The 20,085-nt window shown below is 38.2% G+C and overlaps 1 protein-coding gene across 4 annotated transcripts in view; it reads right to left on the minus strand.

The window, feature by feature from the left end:
* Positions 1 to 20,085, minus strand: part of NEK10 (NIMA related kinase 10) — a 215,596-nt gene that overhangs the window by 140,388 nt on the left and 55,123 nt on the right. For all 4 annotated transcript variants that reach the window (XM_032861000.1, XM_032860999.1, XM_032860998.1 and 1 more), the window contains 11 exons: positions 19,401 to 19,625; positions 15,764 to 15,903; positions 14,294 to 14,355; positions 12,473 to 12,550; positions 10,317 to 10,381; positions 8,842 to 8,944; positions 8,619 to 8,747; positions 7,950 to 8,087; positions 5,010 to 5,055; positions 2,531 to 2,652; positions 2,294 to 2,396 (listed from right to left, as the gene is read on the minus strand). In XM_032861000.1, the coding sequence (XP_032716891.1) occupies positions 2,294 to 2,396; positions 2,531 to 2,652; positions 5,010 to 5,055; positions 7,950 to 8,087; positions 8,619 to 8,747; positions 8,842 to 8,944; positions 10,317 to 10,381; positions 12,473 to 12,550; positions 14,294 to 14,355; positions 15,764 to 15,903; positions 19,401 to 19,625 (1,211 nt within the window). The remainder of the gene's footprint in view (positions 1 to 2,293; positions 2,397 to 2,530; positions 2,653 to 5,009; positions 5,056 to 7,949; positions 8,088 to 8,618; positions 8,748 to 8,841; positions 8,945 to 10,316; positions 10,382 to 12,472; positions 12,551 to 14,293; positions 14,356 to 15,763; positions 15,904 to 19,400; positions 19,626 to 20,085) is intronic.

Below are 20,085 nucleotides of genomic sequence, written 5' to 3' on the forward strand. Positions count from 1 at the left end.
CAGTAATTATATAGTAATAATAATGTAAACATTAAATATTGATTCAACCCCAAATTGTGCAATAACTATATTGGCAGGATGGTAAATGGGGAAGAAGAGGAAATACAAAAACTAAATCCTCAACTATCACAATGGAAAATCAAATGCCAGAAGAAGCTAAAGAGAATGAAATTTTTCAGAAAACAGAGAATTGGGGATTGCAAAGAGGTAAGTGTTTCTTCGTAAGATTTTTAGCACTACATTATTTTGTAAACTATTTTGATGTGCAGTACTGATTACAGAATATAAATATAAAATTTAATAAGCTTAGATAGAAAAGAAATTAAGCTACTACAATAAAAGATTAATCTCAATGTATTAAATGTAACCAAGGAAATGATTACAGCTGATCTTAGTAAGAAAATAAAATGCAGGGTTGGCTATTACCCAGAAACATGGCCTGAATAGCCATCAAAGACATCATATATCAACACAAAACAAAATTAAATCAATCTTATTTAAATAGGATTAATAATTATCCTATTTAGATCCTATTTAATAATAATATATATTATATATAATAATATATATTATACCCATATGTTTAATAATATATATATTTAATAATATTTAATAATATATAGGTATAATAAATTTGATTTCTATTAATTCTCACTAACTTATAAATCAAAATATCTATAGGTATATAAATGGGAACAATTCTTAAAGAAACACAAGTCTAATTTATAAAAAGAAAAAAAACTGGGGTGCCTGGGTGGCTCAGTGGGTTAAGCCGCTGCCTTCAGCTCAGGTCATGATCTCAGAGTCCTGGGATCGAGCCCCGCATGGGGCTCTCTGCTCAGCAGGGAGCCTGCTTCCTCCTCTCTCTGCCTGCCTCTCTGCCTGCTTGTGATCTCTCTGTCAAATAAATAAATAAAATCTTTAAAAAAAAAAAAGAAAAAAACTGAAAGTTTATGGCAAACAAAATTATAATTAATTTCAAATGATTAAGCAAATTTGTGTCCAAGGTGAAGATTCACAATTACTTTGTCTCATTTTATATGTCTGCCCTGGCCTGGAAATATTTCCAAGTAACTTTGCATTGGAAGTTAACCAGAGTTCCTGTTTGGGGTTGCTTTTTATATTTTAAACTAATATAGGATGTCCTTAGAAAAATCTGGACAGTAAATATAATTGTTGTTATTGAAGATACATGGTGATGGTTAAGGTGCACATTTGGAATTGCCTTCATGAAGAACTAGATTCTATTAAAACTAAGAGAATCAGCTTTAAAATGTTACCATGTGTCTCTCACATCAATAACATTTAGGGAAGTGGTCCCCAAAGCTAAATGCCTAGGGCAATCCACTGGAGGGCAGGAAAAAATATTGAAGCCGTTATTTTGATTCTTTAGTGCACCCCTTTATATGTTATTTGAGGACTTTATACACTTATATTAAATAACTGTATAGTGATGCAGATATAGAATTCATAAGTAAGCATATATACATTGGCAGTATATTACAAAAAGAAGTTTTACTGATGGAATGTCATGAGCAAAAAATATTTAAAGACCACTGATTTAGATATGTATATCCCTACTTATAGTTGGTGAACCATTAATAGTCCATGAGAGTAACACAAGTGTTCATGAGTGGAGAAGAACAAGAGAATACAAATTATCAATCTAGGCTAGAAAGTTAATTTTAAGTTATGATTGAGAATTATACAATTGTCGGGGGAAAAAATAACCTCCTCACTTGTAAAATTTTAGCCAACATTAGGCCTACCTGTATCAGTTGATTTGATAAAAACTGATGCTGAAATAAACAAATACCTAGATTTGTCATAGCTCCTGATATGTACACTTGTCACCCATATGGTACAGACTATATTAAAATAGTTCAAAACAATGTGCTCACATGGTGGTCATAAAGGTTTTTGCTGATGAAGTGGTGTTCTATAGAGAGGAAAAAAACCTAGCCACCATTGAACTGGGAATTAAATATTTAAACATTGAACAGTACTTTATTCTCTATCTTGGGCAAAATATAACTCAATCAAGAACTACACTAGGGATGGCCCAATACAGTAGCCACCAGTCACACAGGGATGTTCACTTAATTAAAATTTGATAGAATTTAAGATTCACATCCTTAGTCACACAAGCCACAATTCAAATGCCCAATAGCCATATACTGGACAATGCAGATATAGAATATCCCCTTAAGTACAGAAACTTCTATTGAACAACCCTCTCTTGAATAATATTCAGTAATTATTAAATTAAAAATTTTAAGATTCTGATACTTACTAACTGTTACTTTGTCTTTGTCCCCCAACATAATGTTGTTTGGTGTCAGATCTCTATGCACAATCCTCTTCTCCTTGTGTAAGTACCGAAGAGCTAAGCACAGCTTGAAAGAGCGAATAAAAAACAAATTTTATTCTCCCCAATATACATATCACTACTGATGACTACTATACACATGCCTAAGAAATCAGCTCAGAAATTTACTGTTTGTTAAAATTAATGGAAACAAAAGTGTACCTGTATAAATATTTTCCATAGTCTTTCTTCAACAAAATGATGTTGTTTTTCCTTCAAAGAACTGAAATGCTCTCCAAGAGGGACCCCTTCTATAAGCTCCATAACTATATACAACCTATCATCTATAGGAAAACAAGGAAGACATAATAGAAATTTAAATTTAATATATTTAGAAAAAAACTTATGAATTAGAATCTGAGCTTCCCAACACGTGTGCAGGGCACAGCAATGAAGAGTTAGAGCCGTGCTAAGATATGGATCCAGTCAGTCCTGGAGGAAGTGGAGGTGAGGAGCTCTTGGGGCTCCTGGGGTCCAGCAACAGTCTCTTTTGGCTATGGACTACCTTGTCGCATAAGTTTACGCTGGCAAATATTATCATTTTCTAGGTACACCAAGATGTGGAACAGTTGGGAGGTGCCAAAGGGAACAAGGTAAATGATGCCAAGTCATGGAGCCATTTCCTAAAGAACATGTAAACCCACCTTTCCTCTCAGTAGTTTAAAATTTACCCTTAAATCATGTCAGAAATTCAGAAAATTGCATTTTAAACTATTGTTTGACAGCCTCATGGATGTACCTCACAGAATTTTACAAGGGAATCATGCCAAGTTCTTGCAATGACACAGGTGAAAACATAACCCACCACAGAAATGTGTCATGCCCCTCTAGAACAGAGAAAGCTGGACTTCTACTGGGTTTATCTTATGGACAGAGGAAATCCCATAACTGATTGCATTCATCTCTTTGCTTTGGATGTCAAGAAACAAAGTAAATACTACTTTCTCCTCCCAAACCAATATGAAACTATTAACAGTGGCATGTGACATGTATCCTTTGTGATATTGTGGATGCATATAAAATATATACGTACACGATATTCACAAAAGTGGAATATTTACTATACATGTTCCGCCACTTATCCTTTTTCATTCAGCAGCCTAGCCTAAGAGTACACACAGATCCATGCCATTCTTTCTGCTGGCTGCATAGTTTTCTATAACACAGATGGATCATTCTTTAGTCTCCTAAAGACAGACAGACATATTGTTTTCAATTGTTCATTATTCCAAGAAATACTCAGTGTATATACTAATCTTACTCCTAGCTTAATTTTTTCCTTTCTTATATTAATTGATTTTTTCATTGAAGCATGATTAACATACTGTATTATATTAGCTTCAGGTGTTCAATATAGTGATTTCATAGTTCTATACCATACTCAGTGCTCATCACAGTAAGGGTACTCTTAATCCCATAATTCCCTAATTCAATTTCATATAATTTCCTAATCTATTTTATCATATTTCATGTATTTTTAAGCTACTTTCAACTCTTTTTTGTAAAAGTTTTATTTTGTTTTTAAATTAGTCTAAGTTGTGTCACTTCAGTAGTGCAAGTCTGAAGCCAATCCTGATCTCTAATGGGATATGCACTAAATTATAAGAAATTATTCCAATATCAAGAATTCTAATATGAAGGGAGCAGGATTTACTGGACAGTTTCAGCACTGGGTTCCTCTTGAGTCACCTAGGGGAAGGGAGATGGGTAAAATCTTAAAATGCCACACTATGCAATAGGTTTGCATGGTAATAGCACTTACAAAGTGGCAATGAGGAAGTCCCAACCATTGCCTTGTACTTCTTTAAAATCTTCCTCCACTTGATTTTCTTTGAAACTTCATATGTGATGCACATCATTAAGGTTTCTCAATACTTTTATTGTTTTGGTCAAAGGTCTTCAGCATATTACTGAGTTTGGCTTTATCTCAACTTTTTTTTTTTTTTTAAGATTTTATTTATTTATTTGAAAGACAAGAGATCACAAGTAGGCAGAGAGGCAGGCAGAGAGAGAGGAGGAAGCAGGCTCCCCGCTGAGCAGAGAACCGGATGCGAGGCTCGATCTCAGGACCCTGGAATCATGACCTGAGCCGAAACCAGAGATTTTAACCCACTGAGCCACCAAGGCATACCTTATCTCAACCTTTTGATCCTCGCGCCTTAGAGGGCCTGTCCGCGGAATCAGTCAGGGCTCCATCGCCACCTTGTGGTAATTACCTGAACTTCACATAAAATAAATCTAAAGACGTAGCACTCTCAGTTTATTAGGGGGGTGAAAAATATCACCTGAGTCAACGAAAACAACTTTTCATTTTGTCTTATATAAGCTATCAACCTTTAGTTTGCTGCTTTCCTGATCCTACTATGGTTTTGTGTGTGTGTAAGAAAAGAGCTATAATAATTATTTTGCTTTGTTCATGCAGTGTCTTTAATATAGGAGTCTAAGTACTTTTTAACTATCTGTAAGTCATTGATTATTATAGCACTGTTTCACTGATCAATAAGTAATGCACAAGATCCCCCACAAATAAAGAAAATACTTGGAAAAAAGAAAAGTTATTTTGTGACATTCTAATATAGATAGAAATATACAATATAGATACTTTTCCTTAATTAGAAAGATCATGAAAACTCATACTTACTTTCCAGAAATGTTTTGTAATAGCGTACAACATTGGGATGATAGAGCTATAAGAAAATAAATAACAAACATCACATTACTTGAAAATATAATTGGGACTATAACTGAAAATAATTGAAAAAAAAACACAGAAATTATTGTATTCATTTTTATCTATAAAATTAAGCATTTTAAGATGTCATCTAATTGAGATTTGAGATTTTTATCATGATTCTTATTATTTGCTACCTACAAAACTAATCTGAAAATAGCAATCTCCCATATAGCCTTCTCAACTAGAATTAAAAATGGATTGTACTTTATCACCTAATTTAACCAAAACAGAGAACTGTAGAAGTCAAAGTAACCTGAAGAATTCATGTAGCGCTCCCCATCCCAACACTACACACACATTGCAAAGAGAAGAAAACTGTAATGAAGCAATTTATGTTGAATATGTACACCATTGCCTCCCCCTCCCTATTACTTAAATATTCCTATGTACTGTTTATGTCTATTCACACTTTGTGTCTTTCTATGTTCTCCAAAATGGTTAGTATGAAACTGAAGTAATCTAAGAGCTTACATTATAATAATACTTGGAAAGGACTTCCTTCTTGGCCAAACTTTAGTCCCGCTTCTCTGAGCTCTCTTCTTGACTACACTTCATTCTTGGACTGCCTAGGTTTACCAAGAATCCTGCCAAACCAGATTAGCAAGATCTCCCCACTCTTGATATCCCAATCAAGTTCCTCATCATCGAGTCTTTGATAGCTAATGAAGTCCTTCCAAGTAATTTTCCATCCAGGCACCCTTTCACCCCGCCTCCTGGTTGTAAATTGCTAGCTGTTGTTATTGTCTTTGAGTTGAATTCAATCTCTCTCCCCTGTTGTAATAATTTGACTCCTATTGCAATAGTCTTGAGTGAAGTCTTCCTCACCATGTTTAAGAAGGGTTCCATTCTTTAACCTAAGTATACCTCAGGATATGATGTGGAAATTCTACTTTTTCAAAACTTTACTTTTCTATAAGAATACTAAAATTTTTACAGTTGCTTATTTATATTTTAAGTTTCTAGGCAAATTGAAATTTATTCTATCTCAGAATAGTTGACACCACATTTATAAATGGCTTGCATTTCCTTCTGGTCTCTTTTCTTACCTTTTTGAAGGGAAGTCTGGTAACTCTCCACCACAGACCTCCTCTCCTATTCCTCCATTGCATTTGAGTATGGGTGGAACATGGCTTCCTGGTCAGAGATTACATCTCTCAGCCTCCCTTGCAGCCGTGAGAAGGACTGCCACTAAGTTCTCACCAAGGGAATGTAAGGGGAAACACATGTACTCCTGTGTCTGAGACCTAAATACTGGGGAAACCCTCCCCCCATCACGCTCTGTTTTTCACCTTGGATGTGAACATGCCTGTGCCAGTTTCAACCATGCGGATGAAGACAATGGCCTAGGAGGTAGCAGAGCAGTAAGGTAGAAAGAACCAACAGCCCCAAAAGATTGCTTGGAACAGAGAACACCACTTGGTCCACTTGGTCGAGCTTGGTCCACTCACGCTAGGATTATTACAGGAAGAGAAACAGCTCACTGCATTGCGAGAACTCTTATTTAGGCCAATGTATTTGGAGCCTCTTTCTGACTGCAGGTTCATCTTATTCTTAACAAACACATTCTCCTTTTCTAGTTCCATTTCTGCCATTTCTGTTTGCCATCACCTCCTCCCTTTAGACCTCTCAAAGTTATAATCCTTGCCATTGGTTCAGTTCTCTCTTAAGAGTGCAACTATACAATTTTGAGTTATCTCAAAGCCCAAACACAAGCCACTTATCTATCCTTACCTGATACTTTCTTTTCTTAGGAAGTGTACTAAAACAAGGTCTACCTCATCAACTATCAAGTGGCCAGCAGATTTGAAACAATACGGGACCAGATATGCAACAGAATCATATTCTAAGCCGAGCTCACTGGTCAGGACCACATTGAGATCAGGGTTCAAATGAAAATACTTGATCAGCCTGAAGCAAAGGCCATGCTCTAGCCTTGTGCTACAGTGAAACAGCACACTGCTGAAGATCAGAGAGTATCCCATGCAGGAGCACACACTAACTTCTTCAGGTCCACTCTTTTAGTATATATGAAAGTCAACTATAAAATAAGCTGTTAATGATAGTATGTACTGCAATTTATGAATTGGGCTAGAACTATGTATTTTGATGAATAAAGATCGTCATATTTATTTGGTGATCTTTATGTCCCAGCACAGACGCAAATTTAACTGGTGGAAAACAGAGCAGGGAAGCTGGTCGCTCTCCACAGGAGTTACAAATGAACAGTATCCATAATGAATGTATAAATAAGGAAAACTGAAAAAGAAACCCATGTGTTCTTGGATCACAAAATCCGATCTCACTTCTCTTCTGACATGTTTATTCTTTATCCCCAAACAAACCTTCATAATGATAGTTAATTGAGTTGTTACATTATGTCTGAATATTCCACTCATGCCAATAAATAATAACCCATCTTGAAAATCTACTTTTAGATTTAATAAGCTGTATTTGGGGAATGTTAACAGCTTGGTTTCACTTGACAAAAGTCAGGGGACTCTTAGTCATATGCTTATGCATGTAACTAAGTAACCAAATATTCCACAATATAATGAGAAGGAAATGGAGATGCTCGCAATGAAAAAAGAAGGATGTTTCATATATGTGGCACTCTACTGTAAACCCAATCATTCCACAACCCAAGCACAGATACCAACTCCAGAAAGTCTTTCTATGGTTCAATGTCAAGCCTGCAGAAAAATAACTAAAATATTACCACCTCAATATCAATTATTGTAAATAGAACCAGTTCTTAAACAGCATGGACGAGAATAGCACAAGAACTCTACTTTCTTTCAATGACACTCAGTTAAGGAACATATCCTCATAAACAAGAAAAACGTTTACCTGCTCTTTAATTATTGTTAATTCAGAAACAATATTCTTTACACTGCTGTCTCGGTCTTTTTTATCCTTTCCAAATGCTGGGTTATGTAAATTGACCTCTTTCATTGCTAAAAGATTTTGGCCACTACGCTTTCTAACCTAAAAGAAGACCAGAAAATAAAATAAAAAGAATAAATAATAACAATGGGGTGGGGGTAGAAAGAAGGAAAAAAAGAGATCGATTAATAAGTCACACGATTAAAACAAGTAATCTAAATAATCTACATAAGTAACAGAACTTTTAAAATTCTGTCTATACACTAAGCTCAGCTTAAAAAACTGGTATCTCCTGGATCAGTCTGCACTATTCAGTAGGTTTTCCTGGGTAAATATTGAAAACTCTGGTATGAATTTAGAGGAAGTCTCATGCACTGGGACAAGCCATTTTGACTATTTTTTGTGAGACATTAGCAAGGACTTTTGTCTTCAAAGATCAGTGACCAATTTCTAGAGCTGAGAGCTGAGATAAGATAACATTAGTACAGCTATTTGATGGGCAAAAACAACCATTCTAATTTGTATCTGTTTTTCATTAACGAGGGTTCTAATCCAGTTGCATGCGTGTGTGTAAGTGGGATGTCTGGCTTGTTTCGGAATGTTAGAAATATTGTTCCCCAAGGGCAAAGTCACCTTGTAGACACAGCCAAAAGCTCCACTTCCAAGATGATCCAAAATCGCATAGTTGCCTATATATTTCGAAGGAGCTTTATTCTGATTAATGCTTTCAAGATTTTCAGCGATTTGCTTCAGTTCATCCTCCTAAAAGAAAAAATAAAAAGGAAATGGGCACTATGATAATTTTCATTCCTGACCACATACGAGCCTGACCAAATATTTAAAACTCAGGACTTACCACTAACAAATTCAACTTTGATACCAATTCTTCATAAGCACTGATATCACGAACATAATGTCCTATATCGATGAAGATCTCAAACAAGTCAGTGGGGAAAAGTCTACAAGGAAAACATACACACAGACATTTCATGTAGGGCTTGGTAACTGTTGCTCATTCCTTCCCTTTGGGACCTAGCTTACTCACAGATTAATTACATTAAACAAACTTAACTTCCTTAGGTTGTCAACAAAGTGGGGGCAAATAGCATTCACCAGCTTATCTCACAAAAATGAACTAGAACTATTGTTCTTAAGGGATAATGAAAAGCACCCAGAAAGGAAAATCTCTAGAGATGTGGGGTACAACATTGTGCTTACAGTTAATAATACTGTGCCCTACACTTAAAAATTTGGTAAGAGGGCAGATTTCATGTTATGATACAAATTATACAAAAAACTTGTTTGTAAGATATTTGGAGGTACAGGCCTTAAACATTTTGGAAAGGAATGTTTATGGGGTGTTTATGGAGTGCTGAACACTTTCATAAATGCCATTTGATTCAGTCCTCATATTAACCCTAGGAGGTAAATACTAACCCCATTCTTAAATGTTTTATGAAAATAAAAGAAAAATACAGGTAAATGAAAAAAAAAATGGAGAGATTTATGAATCATTTGCAGGGTACTGGTTTTAAGGGCTTAGTAAAATCACTAAGTCCATAAAAATGGTTGGTTTAGGGCCTTGAAGTAAAAGGTTATAGTTAACTTTACTTCTTTATCTTCCCTCAAATTCAAGCATCATTTGTAAATAAGGTAGCAACATAAAATGCACCAGTGCTTCTGAACAAAACACATTATGTTAACTCAAGTTCTTATTTCTATCCACATTATCAATAGATTTCTAGTAAGAACTTGGGCCTATGATTTTGGCCACCCTGGCCAAGCCAGGGGCATGCAGACCACACATGTAGGTAACTACTGTTTGCTTCCCAAGGGGCTGATTTTCCTGTCACGCTCACTAGCACAGCCTCCTGACCCAAGAACACCTAGCCTCCTCCCCTTCAAATGAGCTTCTGCCCTGTGAAGGATACCCTGAAATATGCTTCTTTTCCATTGATTCACAGGAAACGCATAGACCAACTTTGGAATTTCTAAATGCGTAAGAACAAGCACATATTTTGACGCCATCCATTTAAAATGTTAACGTCCAAGAAAAAAATTAAAAAGGAAAACTAAAAACCATAGCAGTCACAATAATTAAGAATTATACTGATAGAGAGATTTATTCCCTTTCTTCAACATTTAGTTCACTTTCAGGGTTAAGATATCACTAGGGTAAGTCAGTGTTATTATGTGAAGATTCTAAGAAATCTGAAAACACATGCTTAGCTTACTGCTTCATTCTTCTCTTACTGTTTACATCTAAATCAGGTATGTGAAAACCGTGCACTCTCATGATCACTGGTCACTTAAATTTCTCTAAGCTCATACCTTTTAAAGAGTGGTCTGTTTCTTTCCATACTGAAGAGAAACCTCAAGGCTCTGAATGCATAACACTGGAAAATAAAAGGGTGTGTGATTCTCTAATGGTAGCTCAGCAAACTAAAACATCCCCAGTATAAAATTATCAAGAAGTAAACATTAAAGTGACTTTATTGTGAGTGGCTGGGCTCCGTGGGAGTCAAAGCTTAGGACTAAAACCAAAAACCATCAATACCTGGGGTAGGTCTCATATTTTTAAAAAGTGTTGTAGAATGCTCGGATGTTAGCCTTGTTCCACTCAGTACTTGTCATTAATTCCTTTCTAGAAAGAACAAAATGAACACAGAGACCAGAAATAAAATTCCTACGCTGAGAAAACCAAACGTCCAGAGATTTTCAGGAGCTCAAGGTTTATTTTCTTTCTAGCCTGCTATGTATGCCTCAATATTTATATGGCTTCTATGAGAAAATAAACACTTGAAATGATGACATATAAAAATAGCTACAGGCACATTGGACTCAAACTTGACAAATTGGTCTCTTGAGTAAAGTCTTAAGCGTTCCCCAAATAGAACAATCTACAGTAACTCCCGAGAACACTCAGAAAGAGGCCTGTGAGACTTGACCGAAGAAAAATAAACGTCTAAACGTCTGACGGTTTGCAGTGCCAAGAGAAAAAAACAGAGCCCCCAGCCTGCAGTTGGGCCTGGACACAGGCCACCACAGGGGTGATCGGGGTCTGCTGAACTTAGATCTGGAATCATTCCATAAAATTAGTGGTCTGAATACAAAAGGTCCCAAATAAAATTGCCCAGAGAAGCAGGCAGCTGACACAATGCCATGACCGAACCTGGGGGAGGGTGGTGGAGGCAGTGAGAAAGAAAGGAGGCAGTGACGCAAATGCTCCTCGAAAACCACTTTTCTTTCTTTCTTTTTTCTTTCTTTCTTTCTTTCTTTCTTTCTTTCTTTCTTTCTTTCTTTAAGAATTTTATTTATTTATTTGACACAGAGATATAGAGAGCGCAAGTAAGCAGAGCAGCAGGCAGAGGGAGAGAGAGAGAGAAGCAGGCTCTCAGCTGAGCAGGGAGCCTGATGCAGGGCTCGATCCCAGGACCCTAGAATCATGACCTGAGCTGAAGGCTGTCATTTAACCGACTGAGGCACCCAGGAGCCCCCTCAAAAACCATTTCAATGTGAATTTTTAGGAAGTAGCAACAGGCTTGACAAAATGCATCTGCATGGTGGATTTGCCTGACTCTGTGGTCCAGCATCATATCATGCACCTGTGGCACAAAAGAAATGAAGTCCCACACCCATATGTTCTTATGAGTAGCTCTTGAAAACCTCTGCCTGCAGTCCACAGATACCACCAGAACCTCTCTGCTCATTTTCATTCTCGCTCTAGGTGACAGCCCTTCAATCAGGTTGGAGGTAAACATGGATTCTTACTTCCTCTTCCTAATGACTTGGGGGGGGAACATGAGTGGCAAATACTGCAAAGGCTTACTTTTAATCTGATTTTATCTTTCCAGTATCTTTGGGGACACTGGCCCCTTGATGTACACTCTTCAAAACAGCACACAGGTGCAGTAACAGGAACCCCTCTCACCTGTGAGGCCTCACCTTTCTCCCCTGACCACAACCCCAGCCCCACTGGGCAGCCTAAGCACACTCTAAGCTCCCTGGCTCTCCCACCTTGTACAAGTGTTCTCCCTGTGCGGAATGCCCTTCCAGCCTTTTAGCAGATGCCACGGCTGCCCCAGGCATATCCCTTCATCGACTTGGCAAGTCCCTTATCATCTACCCAGATCCATTTTACAGGCTTTCCTTGTAAAGATGAAATGTTACCAACTGTGGTCAGTACTTAAAGATGGAATATAATTTTCCTCTTACAGTTTTCCGATACATAAGCATTGTTTTGGAAAAAAAAAAGAACTTACTGATCAGCAAAGAAATACATAAATCAAATCATCTGATCGCCCCACCCAGAGAAACCACTATTAAGCCCTTTGTGTTGTTTTATCAGCATTTGTTTTCAAGCCAGCCTCCTGCACCTGATATTTTTCCCTCCCAGTCACTACAGAGACTGGGAGGGAATTTATATTATCACAGTTTCCCAAGATTTCAGTAACTCAATACTGAAGAACAATGGACATGCTTATTACCTGTAATAGATTCGTTTTTGCTGCATTCTTTTGTTTGTTTGGTAAAATTAGCTTTGCTATTGTATATACTCCATTTTCCTGGAAGAATAAAGAACCCGTGTTATCTATGACCAGCGGCAACGCCATAGAGACACAGAAGCACAAAGAGGCAACTACACAACCTCAAAAATTAATGTTAGAGAAGAAATATTCATAGAATTTTAGTACTTTGTATAAGTTTACAGGAGAACAGTAAATATATCAATGTAATACTTTTAAGCACCAAAAACTACAACCACAATCTAAAATTTCAACCGTCTTTAAAGAGGATAAATCATAAAGCATATCAGTTTAAAGTCATTTAAATACTTGAAAAACAAAAAGTAAGGGATAAAAAGGGACTGAGTAAAGGGATCCAAATATCTTTATACTTCACACTTTAATTGTCTAACTATGAAATATAATTTCTCCCCTTACAGTTTGGTAAGAACTATACACATAAATTATTATAGAAAAGAACATAGAATAAATAAATAAGAGTAATAGATTTAAAAAAATGAAAGTGATCCATGAAAAGTACAGAAAGTTATATCCTTCTAGACTTACTCTAATATATACACAGAATGAACAAAAAGTGCTAACTTATTGCTACTTTTCTATTATCTATTAAATACTTGACTTGCTGAACTCTATTATACATGGGCTTTTATATTAAAATCGTGCAGAGATTTACCTCCCTTTCTGCACTTCGTCTTTATAGCTATTCTGTGAGTCAGTCTATAACTTTCCTGCTTTATCTATGACAAAACCAAATCTTAGCGAGACGAAGTCATTTCTCCAGTAGGAGCTGAACCTCAACATGGCCGGGTCCAAACGTCCTGCTCCATCACTAACCCTGATGTGCGGAGATTGCCCTCGAGCCTCTAGGCATCAGTGATCTGATCTCTTATGATTTTATGTATTTGTGTATTTTGAAGTTGAAGTTGGATATATTGTATGCTACTTCCATATACTGCTGAATATGTGGCGGACTGATTAACAAACTATGCTTTGTGAAGCTGGTTTATTGGCAATAAATATGTTGTTGGTGTGGTGTTTCAGTCACCTCTAGCTAAATAACCTGATATGCTCTTAATTCAAATGACTACTAACTTCAACTCATGGTATCCTATATGTCCAGAATTAAAGCAATTCAAAATTTGTTTTAAAAAGAGATAAAATGAAAAAACTGCACATAATATAGGGAAGAAACACCATAGATTAACCACAGGGCAGGTCACTCTAAGCCAAGTGAGGTAAAGGAAGGACAAGACTATAAAATAGAATTCTAGGAACACCTGGCTGGCTCAGTCAGTACAGCATGTGACTCCTAATCTTGGGGGTTTGCGTTTGAGCCCCGTGTTGGGTGTAGAGATTACTTAAAAATAAAATGTTAAAAGGAAGTTTAAAAAGTTAGGGATGCCTGGATGGCTCAGATAGCTAAGCATCTGCCTTTGGCTCGGGTCATGATCCCAGAGTCCTGGAATCAAGTCCCGCATCAGGCTCCTTTCCTGGTGAGGGAGCCTGTTTCTCCCCTGTCTGCTCTGCCTGCAGTTCCCCCTGCTTGTGCACTCTCTCTCTGACCAAAAAAATAAAATTTTAATTAAAAAAAAGTTTAAAAAATTAAAAAATAAAAAAGAATATATAATGGAATTCTAGAACTTAAATAAGACCTATTAAACATCTTAAAACCACAGCATGGGATCCCACAAGCTGCATTCTGGGATATAGAGTTTGCCCGAGGCAGGGTCTGTGAAGCACAGACGTGAACTGCAGCCAGAGCCCGGAGAGCCGCGTTCTCACCTGGACCACCTGGTGGGCATTGGTGTCGTTGAGCACCAGCTCGGTGAGGGCGGCACAGCAGGCTGGAAGGAAAACCACCAAGTGATCACATCTGTCATCACCAACTGCGCTGTACATGGTTCTGTCAGTACTCTAGCTCCTCAGGGAATCCTGTGAGCAGAGTCACTCCTCTAAACACAGTACCCTTCCCTGTGACATAGCTCTGGAGGGAAGGAAACTGACTTGCAGTGGTGTCTGCCTCTGCTCGTCATGTAATTCGTGCACATCTACACCTGTCAGCAGCATTTTATTGAGCACTTACTGTGTACAGGGAGGCAGCATCATCATAAATAATCCCCAGTGGCCAGCAGGTGCCTGGCACTCAGCAGGTCCTCGGTAAATACATCTACAATGGTTGGATACATGAGTACTTCAAATACATGATCCAAATTATCCCTTGTAATCAGAGGATGTACCATGACTATCAGCATTACTGATGAGAAGACTGAGGTTCACAGAGACTGACAGACAAGAACAGAACTTACTAAGGGAAAGAGGCCAGAAGTCTAATTGCATCTGCCCGATGTTAAATCCCACCCCTAGAGCACCACCCTCCCTGCCCGCTCACGGCCACAGCAGCAGCCTCCCATGACATTCTGTACCGAGCTGCTTCTTGTCCACCAGAAATGTGCTGGATCTTATGGCACAGAGCACCTGTAAAGGGTGCTACCACTTTATGGGGCCCTCGTGCTGGCCCTGCACTGTGCCTTGGGCATTACATATATCCTCATATACTTCTACCAGCCTGCCCTCCTGCTGCTCCACACTCCCACCAGTGCCTCTCTGACCACCCCTCCACTGGCTGCTGCAGGGCGCCCAGCACAGTCAGCAGCACCAAAGCCCCACTTGTTCCAAACGCCAGGTGCCCTTGTGTGAACCTTGTTCGGGGTTGTGCCAAACTGCCAAAAGTGTGGGCATACATCCCTTATCCTGCTTTTGTGCAGCAAGAGAGGCTCTGACCTCCCTTTAGGTGTTCACGTGGAGTAATGAAGGCACCCCCTTGTTTCCAGGGGAATGGGTGTGTGGATTATAGAATCTCCCTGAAGGAAGGTGCCCTGAGATCTAGAAAACATAGGAACCATGATTCTGGCCACAAAGCAAGCTGAATTCTCCAATCCAGCTTTACCAATAAACAGGCTACTATTCTGCTCTCTTTATGTCTGAACTCCATGCTGATTTCTCAATGTGTTCAGAATGTGAAAGGGAGAGAAAAGTCTGTGGTATGACTAATCTACAGGCCCAACACGAGTTCTGGAGGTTTTAGTCATCTACATGGATTTAACTTCACAGTTTTTAAACTTACAAATTGTGCCTACTTCTTATTACCATACATAACAGAGAATAATAAATTATTATCACCATCACAGAGCATAATAAAACAATATGCTAAACAGTATCAAATAGTAAAACATAATAATATGGTATAAATACCTGCTTGAAGAGAAAAAGTATTTTCTTGTATTTCCCGAGGGCTTAAATCTTCTGACAAATGAAGCTGCTGGATTCTGCCCGCTGCATTTGCACTAGACAGGCTGCCAATGGAAGAACGATCGGAAACAAAATTTCTGTCTCTGAAAAAGAAAAGTGAATGTATAGTTTATCAATTTTCCCTCATGGTCAATGCTTTCTGGGTCCTGTTTAAGAAATGTTTGCCTCCCCCAGGCCGTGAAGTTTTCTCCTATGGTATCTTTATTGTTTCCCCTTCCAATCCACCAAGAATGGGTTTCTGTGCGTGGCGTGAGGCAGGAGTCCCTTCTTTCCTTCCTTTTTTTCTTCCGCCCTCCCTTTCTTCCTTCCTTCCCTCCTGCTTTCTTTTATGGTTACTGAAGTAACTCTAGCACTCTGTCAATTCTTCACAGCTTCACATGCCCACCTTTGTTTTTTTGTTTTATGATTTCATTTTTAAGTAACATCTACACCCAGCATGGGTGGCTAGAACCGACAACCCTGAGATCAAGAGTTGCATGGTCTCCTGACTGAGCCAGCTAGAAGAGCTCCCTGTTCCTCCCCCACCTCTGTTTTTGAACCCTATTCTCCTGCTATCAATTCACCTAACTAAATGTCAGTCTTCTTCATTCTGAGTTTTCTTTTTCCAAGCAATTCCAGTCTCTCCTTATTTTGGTAAAGATCTCTTCTTTTATATTTTTGAATTTTTTAAAAAAGATTTTATTGATTTATTTGAGAGAGAGAATGCACATGCATGCACATAAGTCAGGGGACAAGGAGCAGAGAGAGAGGGAGAAACAGACTCTCCACTGAGTGTGGAGCCAGATTTGGGGCTCCATGCAGTGCTCGATCCCAGGATGCTGAGGTCATGACCTGAGCTGAAGGGCGAATGAGCCACCCAGGCGTCCCATCTTTGAATTTTTTAATCCTTTTGCTTTATTCTCTTAACTAGGATATCAGTTATCCACAGGTTGAAAACTCATCTTCTACAAGCCATATCCTTCATTTTCTAATAGTTCTCATTCGTCTTTTTTCTCCACATTATGCGCAATTTTTTCAAGTGTGCCCTTCCTTGTACTAATTCCAGTTTCTGTCTGGTACTCTGATGAATGTCTCAGTTCCATGGATTATTCAGTCTTTGCCTTTTTTCCTAGCTCTGCAATATCTCTCCTCCCCTTTTTATTATCCTAGCATCTCATCTTTAATCTCGGGTCATAAATGTCATGTTCTGTTTAATACCTTTGATAAAATAAAGCGTATTTTTCTGTTTACTCAAGGTAACACCTTCCACAATAGCTTCTTTATGTCTTTTATCCATTTTGTTCCTTTTTGTTTAATGTGGCTACTATATTTTTTCATTTATTTATTTTTTTATGGCAGCAGCTCTATCTTGATTTCTTTGTGCCTAAGTATTGCATAGATGGATTCACCATGGCTTCATTCCCATGTCATCTGGGCCCACTAGCGCCCTTCCTTCAGGTAGCATAAGGAAAGTAATGGAGATAGATCTAGGGATAGTCATAGCTTGTGATCTCGTCTGTCAACCAAATTATGTTAAACTCAAATTTCAGAGAACAGTCCCCCTCCTCAAGTCTATCGCCCCTCAGGAACTGTTCTGGAGTTTAGGATTGTAGGTGAATGGGCATGAACAGGTTTCCTGGAAACTGCCTTGACAACTCATGACAACTCCTACTCATGCCAGCAGACAGCCTGGTGATCTCCACCCCTTGTACCAGCTCCAGGCAGCAGAGGGGCAGGTGCAAGCTCTGAAAGGATATTGCTTGCCCAGCTGGGGTAATAAATTCTCCCGAAGCACTGAGACATATTTAACATACAATAAGTGTTGACATATATCATTTTCCCAGGAAAGAGTTTTCTAACACTGCAGCATAGAAATGGACTCGCCAACTGACTCTTCAGATATGAAAGAACTCATTTCTCCCAAGGATGGTTACATTTTGAGGAAAACTGGTGCCTTCTTGTATTAAACTTAATCTACATGGTAAAACAGTTTTATCTCTGAAGTACTGCTTAACGATCATAGAATTTGAATTTATCATCAAGAAAATAACTGCTCTCCAAATGGGCAATCCATAGCTGTTGGAATAGTTGTATCAACCACCCGTAATACCCACCGCTACCATCAGCATCACCATCAGCATCCTACAGAAGCAAGCAAAAAAAATATAAAAACAAAAACAAAAAACTTAGCTAAGTGTTCAAGGAGCTAGCTTATTATGCCACAGTACTAATGAAAGATTTATAATTTGTACTATAAAGTATTTAACATTTTTACGTGATACTCATAAAAGCAAGTAGGGGCACCTGGGTGGCTCAGTCACATAAGCGTCTGCCTTTGGATCAGGTCATGGGCTCAGGGTCCTGGGATCAAGTCCTGCATTGGGCTCCCTGCTCACTGGGGAGTCTACTTCTCCCTCTCTCTGCAGCTCCCCCTGCTCGTGCTCTCTCTCTCAAATAAATAAATAAGTAAAAATAAAAATCTTTAAAAAAAAGCAAATAGATTATCAATAGCTTATATTTTTCCTTTGTTTTGGTAATGATAGGAATAATTAATAAAGCTATTGTCCATATCTTTATAGTCTGCTCTTATGTTTTGAAACATTCCCTCACAGAAAATGAAGTTGATAACATACAGTTCCATAATATACATAGAGGTAAAACAAGCACAAGGTCTGAATAACACTGATGTGATAATATCTGATCATATTGAGAAAGATAAGTCACTCTGCTTTTATTAGAGAGCTTTATTTATGTACACATGTTACAAGGGTGATTCCTTTCATGGAGACATATTCTTTTTCAACTTTGATTCAGTACCTGTAGGGTTGAATTATGCTTTATAATAATTTTAGGTACTATAACTTTCCCATTGATGGTACCAAAAGATATCATTATCCATGGCTTCAATATATCTAATACATACTTATTGAAACATACTTCAAGAAAGTTTCAATTTGAAACTATTTTAATAACCATTCCTTCTCCATACTCAAGGTTTTGAATGTTGTTAGAATTCTACTCTTAAAAGAGAGATGATAAGGTGTTAACTCACCTTAAGAGCAACTGGACCAGGGTCAGTAGCATGGCAATCGTTTGATCAACAATATTTTCTCCCATTTTAACTATGGATTATGCATCTGTTCTTTAATTACAGGTTTTGCTTTCTCTTTGTAGATGAATGACATATAAAATGTCATACAAATGTAGACATTTTAGCAAAAAAGTAAATTTAAAGTAAAATTGCAAGTAAAATTATTATACTTGTTGGGATTACAATACGCATTGAGTGCGTCAAGAAAAAGGTGGTAAGCTAAATGTCTTCTTGTGGTTGTTGGGTCTCGTTCAATCTACATTTGCAGACTGACGGCCTTCTCTATTCCCAGCACTGTCATCGAGGCTGGTGATGCAAAGATAAATATTTCAGGGCTCCCAAGAAAATGCCCCTGATACTGATTTCAAGTATGTTTGTGACAAGTATAAGTGATTCTCCATAACATGAAGGACCAAAGAGCAGGAGGAAGCAAGCTGATCTGCCATTGTATGGCAGAATCCCCAACCTTCAGTGACGAAGGCAAAGTCAGCCATAGCCCCCCTGACTCACCCTCGTAAAATATGAAGAAGCTGCTTGATGCCTCCCCAAATGCGAATTTCCACACTGGTCTCAGGGTCCTCACAAACCTGAACCAGAATCCAGACAACACTCCAGAGCAGCTTCAGGTGGTCAGAGTGGAGCAGACTGAGGAGGACAGGTATCCCCTCATAGAGCTTCACCTGCTCTTTCACTTGGGGTTCAGCACAAAGTAGGCGCAGTAACTCCGCAGTTAGTCTGGAAAGGGATGGAGGGGAGGGGAGGATGAGAATCACAGCGCAGTGGTTACTGACTTTGCATTTGGACTAGAGCTATCATCACAGTGGTGCTCTAACATTTCCTAAGTCACGGATCAACATATGTTTTCGTAAAGGATTGGATCATAGCAGAGTGTTTCAGGCTTTTCTAGCCATACAGCTTCGGTCACAGCTACCCAACCTGGCCAGCACATGCAAAGGCAGCCATAAACAACACATAAAAACAAATGGGCATGGCTATGTTCCAATAAATCTTTATTTACAAAAACAGGCAGGGAGTCAAATTTAGCCTGCGGGACATAGTTTCCTGACCACTGTTCTAAGTCATAGCCTCCCTGTAAGCCCACTGGTCTGGATAAAAACTGACTAACCAGCAAACAGCTATCAAGTACATACAGTGGGACCTGCATTGTGCTCAAGACAAAAGAAATAAAGTTTTA

Source organism: Lontra canadensis, unplaced genomic scaffold (assembly GCF_010015895.1).
Source record: "Lontra canadensis isolate GAN:19392208 unplaced genomic scaffold, GSC_riverotter_1.0 scaffold20, whole genome shotgun sequence".
In the NCBI taxonomy this organism is placed as follows: domain Eukaryota; kingdom Metazoa; phylum Chordata; class Mammalia; order Carnivora; family Mustelidae; genus Lontra; species Lontra canadensis.